We start from the raw sequence: 5727 nt of genomic DNA on the forward strand, positions 1-5727 counted from the left end.
AATCGGCTGCGGAGATATCGATGTTTAAAAGAGAGCATGTCAAGACGTCTGGGAAATCACAGTTTCGAGAAAAGCGCCCTAAAAGTTCTCCTTGCGACGCAATCACGATCACTTGACACGCAGTCAGTATTCACCTACGGACAATAGAAGGTATGCCCTAGCAACCCCCGAAATGCTCATTCAAACACAGCGTCGGCGGTCTCCTCACCGACCAATCAGTGACCAGGATGCCAGGAGAAGCGGCTGGGCCGTCCCGGCATAGCGCACCCCGCCAGCACGCACCAGTCGATTGGGCAGTGTGCGAGCTTCACGCTTCGGTTAGCGGCAAGCGGCAAACTGACCAATGAGATCACGCTGGTCGTCGTTAGGGGCGGAGCCTTTGTGTGGTGCTCAATCCAAATGTTCGAACCAGTTTCTGCTACGTTGAAACGCCAAAAAACATGGCACAGAAAAACGCTATTTTTTGGTCTTTCCTTTCATCATTTTGCTTTAAAATTTCGACAGATGATAGAAGACATGTCAGACTCTAATGATATGTCAAATTCAGAAAATCGTAAGTTTTGACCAATTTTGATGCTCTGACTTCAAACTCGATTTTCACGGCTTCGACCGTGCGCGACTTTAGGACCATTTTGTTGTAGCGGGTCACATATATATATATATATACATATATAATGGTAACATTGAATTTGGTGGTTTCACATAAGTTTTTATAGGACAGCAACTTTTTCATAGTTTGCCAATGGGTGGAAGTACAGGACCGTCAGAGGTACGGAAGGATAAATATCACATTTTTATTTTCTTATGGAAATTCAAATAGATGTATAGCGGAATCCCATTATAACAAAATGCTTGGGACTGGCAGTTTTCTTTCGTTATATAAAAAATTCATTACAACCGAAAAAATAAACAATAAAGAACATAGAATTGATAATGTTCGCTCTGCATTTTTACTTCGTTGTAACCTGAATTTCGTTATAACCACGTTCATTATAACGGGAGTGCACTGTAGTATGACTTGATCTACATCCAATTCTGCCTCTCTACTTTGATAGTCTTCCTTTGTTTACAAACATTTTACTTTCCACCTGTTCAAAGAAACGCTGCATTTTGACATACAATGTCTATGTATAATGCATTTTACCTGCTCTGTTGAACCATAATGTCTGTAACGCTTTCTTGAAACCTCAAGTGATATCTGTTCATATTAGGTTTAGTTTTAGTTTTTGTCTTCTCGGTGACATCATTCAGACCAGTATTGTCTGCCTATTAAAGCCAAAAAGTGACATTGATCAGCAGATAAGAGTCTGAAGACAAAAACTACAGCTTCAGCTTCCTCACTACAGCTTCCTCACACCTGCAGTTGTTATTGGCCCTGGAAGCAATATCTGAGGCCACAGCACAACCATGGTGGGTCTGATCCAAGACTTCTTCCTCCCGTGCTTGTCAGTGCTCAAGATCCCAGCACTGCATATGTCTGTACAGTTCAAAGGTTGTTTCTGGATCTACTGCCTCTGGTTTGACCAACTCGGGCATTAGGCCCGTGACATCCAAGTTCGCCGCTTCCACTATCATGGTAGGGGAGAACATGTCGAGTATATCTGGAGGGGGAACTTCAGATGCCTGCAATAAAGCAAATATGAATCAGAAAAGTCACTTTTGTTTCTTCTTGCAGCAGTTGTGACGATTTCAAGCCAGTGTGTATTACATGTATCATATTGCTGTACATGGAATGATGTGAAAGATGGGAAGAGCAACAGTTCTCGCGTAGAAAATAAAAATGTTTGCCAGAAAGTGTTTAAAAGCAAGAACAAATTGATACCACATACAGAAGATAACAGAGTAACACAAACACTTCTATAAACTGAACATGGTTTGGGGGCAAACCATTTGTATAGGACCCCATTTCTCTCTCTCTCTTCTTTCTTTCTTTAAAACAACAACAACATGGTTGAATTTTGTATGAGAATCTACCAGTGCTTGGTCTTCAGTAACAATCACAACAATGATGGAACTTCTACATGCAACTGAAGTCTGTTATGACACCTCTTCTAGAAGTGTCATGTACACTGTATGAGTACACTATTTTATAAACGAGAATAGAGAGATTGCAATTCTTACTAGTCTCTAGTCAAGACTTTATCACAAACACGACCTTACATGACAAATACAATTCATCCATATTTCCTCGATGGGTTCATCTTGGTTTTAAGCTAATATAAGTGTGAACATGCAATAATGTTGTGGAAACAGCTCAGAATTGAGACAGACAGTGGGAGGAGTGCAACTTCACTGTATACCTCAACATGGAGCCCAGCACAAGTGATGCATTTCTGTGGATATTAGCTCAGTGGCTTTTTTAGTGTAAAGCCAGACAATGGTAACATCTTGGATAAAAAGTTTGTCATATCTATCTGCAGGCATATGCCTGTGGAAGAGAATAATTTTTTTCTTGGACCATACCTTACTCCCGCAAGCAGTCCCAAGAAATGTTACTAGAAAATCATGTGTGTGTGTGTGAGGGGGGTGTATTTGAGTGTGCAAATTTTAAAGTATAGCATGTGCACACATTTGTGTTTTAGTGTTAAAGTGCACTATCGTTGAAACAAACACAGTTACAACAAAATTCTGGATACAAGGTAAAAGCCAGGGCCCAAAATTATAAACTTTATACACTATATTTTTGCAAGTATAATGAAATGTTGGTATAACAATAGAAAACTGCTAGTACGCAGGACTTGGTCACATGGGAGTCACCTTTATAGGGTATAATGCCTTTACATGATAGGGGTACTGCCAATGAATCTATACACTGTACGTACATTGTAGCTGTAAGGATATAACTCATTTGGAATCATGGAATCACCTCAGTAGCTCTTTGTTCTTCAGACTGATTTTCCAAGATTTTCCCAGCAGACAAACAAGCAAAATAACTTACAAACTAACAAAGAGAACAAGATCTCTACAAGTAGGGGAATACATATGTAACATTCAAGTTTACAAGCGCCAAGACTTACTGTAGATGGCTTTGTGGGCTGTCTGCGCACCCTGGACAATTTCTGCATGATGGCCGTTTCCAGCGTTTCATCAACTGGCACAGAGAGTCCAACAAGTCCTGAATGTTCAAATGAGGCAGAGGAGAAGAAGAACAGCATTCAGCATGCATTATTAATATACCTCCTGTATGACAATGTTTGAACTTGTAGACATATTTAAGTCATCTTTCCTGAGTTCACAATTGATGATACATTGCCGTAAGGAGAGATTGAAATAAAAACCTCTTGATACTTGATAGAAAGCTTTGAGTTGAAAGATTACATCGAATTTAAATCCAGGACATGTCATGTTAAGAGTCATTTCCTAGTATTAACATGAAACATTGCTCATCACAGAGCGTCAGGTTACTGCATAGTACCCACCTGATATTACAATGTAACTGCTGAATATGTAATACGCATACAGTGTTCATGGGATCATGGCAGCAATATCATCAATATCATCATGCACTGCATTAATAACGTAACTTCAAAGTGGGTTTGAATAATTCCTATTCAAAAGCCTCCTTCCCCCCTGAAAAAAGGTACACGAGATGATTTTTTTTTTCAACACACACAAACATTTACACCGTACCTGTATGCAAGAGCCATGTTTATGAATATAGATAGCAGTTGGTTTTTAGCTCAGGACAAGAGTCAAAGGCATATTACATTGAAATTGAAATATTGTACGTGTACAAGGAATGTTCGCGTGCATTTTAATTTTGCAACAGCCAAGATTCGCAATATTAAAATGCATGTGAAAGTTCTCGACTACACTATAAACATTGAATGTTAAAGGCAACTCATGGAAATTTCACGCTGCTGCCAAGGCCGTTAGCTCCAATTCGCAAAAGTGTCATGCTGCGAAAATATTGTGATTTACAGTGAGTAGATACCACATAGTATCAGTAATAGTTTTTGTCTATTTTGCATACCCATTTCTTTTTAGTGTCAAGTTGTTGTTTTTTTTTTTCCTTTTCCTAATCACGGATTACTTGCTGAAGGCAGTGTACACGTATAAAATTTTCACAAATTGGAGCCAAAGGCCTTTTTCACAGCATGAAATTTTTGCCAATTGCCACTTGCATCCAATGCATAAAGTGAAAACAATAATTTTCATTAAATTTCAATTTAGGTGATCTTGGCTCTTGCAAAATTTATGTAATTAAAATGCACATGAAATTTTCTGGTTTTACAGTGATCTGATATATCTGCACAGTGGTTGCTATGGCTTTTTGAACCTTTGTGTGTGTGTGTGTGTGTGTGTGTGTGTTCCACATGAAATAAGGAACAACTCTGTTCATTGTATAAGAAGCATTCTTGTATCACAATATCATAGTTTGCAGTACCTGTATACTTTGAATCCTTCTTGTCAACATTAGTAGTTTCAGCGACCCTCTCATTTAAGGCAGTCCTTGCTGATTCGGAATCCTGCAGTGTCTTCAGCACAACCTCCTCTGCATCAAACGGCTGCCCCTTCAATTCCTTCAGCTTCTGTCCCAGCACGGCAGTGGAATGAAGCTCCGGTGTGGAGAGAGGACACTTTGGATCCACAATTCTCACGTGCTTCTGGCTGCTTGAAGTCCCAACTTCTCCGTTGCTCCGCCTCCCAGGGCCAGAACTGGACTTGACCATCGCAGACTTCCTGCTTGAAGTCGCCGGAACATCTTTTGCAACGTTTGAGCCTCTCTGATTAAGCACCTGCCTGGTGAGCCTATCGATTTTGCCAGCACTTCTGTTTTCTTTGTCCTGCTTACATTCAACCTTTCTTGCATCATCGACTCTCTTAGCAGCGATTTTGGCTTCACAGCCTTTTAGAAGCTGGAGATTTTGCTCAAGATTGTCTTTGTGCTTCACCTTTTCTTGCTTGAAGAGCACGCCAGGATTTGATGGAATCACTGACCGGCATTCATTTTTCGCCTCCCCCTGACTGAGAGATTTTCCGGCAGTCCTGGTCTCCACACCCTGCCCTGTGCGAGCTGAATTCTCAGTCAGGCCACTCCTCTTTCGCCCCTCTTCTTTACCAAATTTTGTAAGCTTCTGATTTGGCTTGTCTGGGGTGAGACTCAACAGTGGGTCAGGAAAGCAATCCAGATTTGGTGAACTTGTCCTCTGCACGGGCGGGGGTCGAGGCTGGGGGTCAGAATCTGCATTGTCCGATATCATTCTGTCTTGTGGTGTGTCATCTGGGCACCTGGCCTGCAAAAGAATAGCAAATTTTGAAGGAAGGATTTGACAGATGAGGAGATTGGCATATTACTATCTCAATTACTAGATTCTAACGCCAATGAAACATTATAAAGTTTGTACAGTATTTACTTGGAAGAATTTCATAAAAATTTTACACTTTTACACCTCTGAATTTGTGCCACTAATATGTGCCACTGATATGTGAGAGACATAATTTTATTCTTTAAAGGGTGAAAATCTAATTTGAAATGGCTCTACGAGAATAAAGGAAAAGACTTCCTTATGCCTCCTCCCCCACCAATTAATTTTACCATGGATGCCATTCTACACTCCCCTACACATGTACCATTGTTAGCTTGGATGCATGGATACACACTTTCACGCACATGTGGGAAGTGGTGGGGACATAATTATACAGTGTAAGGAAGTCTTGCCAGGCAAAGAAGATGACTGCTTTGAAAGTTACCTTTAGAATTTTAATGATATGTCCTGTTTTGCT

At 40.4% G+C, this 5727-nt stretch overlaps 1 protein-coding gene across 1 annotated transcript; it reads right to left on the minus strand.

The window, feature by feature from the left end:
• Positions 1–1301: 1301 nt before the first annotated feature.
• On the minus strand, positions 1302–5204 carry LOC140238544 (uncharacterized). The gene is made up of 3 exons (XM_072318447.1): positions 4388–5204; positions 3018–3115; positions 1302–1623 (listed from the first exon to the last, which is right to left on the minus strand). The coding sequence occupies exons 1-3, from the start codon at positions 5202–5204 to the stop codon at positions 1447–1449; spliced, it is 1092 nt and encodes a 363-aa protein (XP_072174548.1). The 3' UTR covers positions 1302–1446.
• Positions 5205–5727: the final 523 nt, after the last annotated feature.

Source organism: Diadema setosum, chromosome 15, assembly GCF_964275005.1.
Source record: "Diadema setosum chromosome 15, eeDiaSeto1, whole genome shotgun sequence".
Taxonomy (NCBI): Eukaryota; Metazoa; Echinodermata; class Echinoidea; order Diadematoida; family Diadematidae; genus Diadema; species Diadema setosum.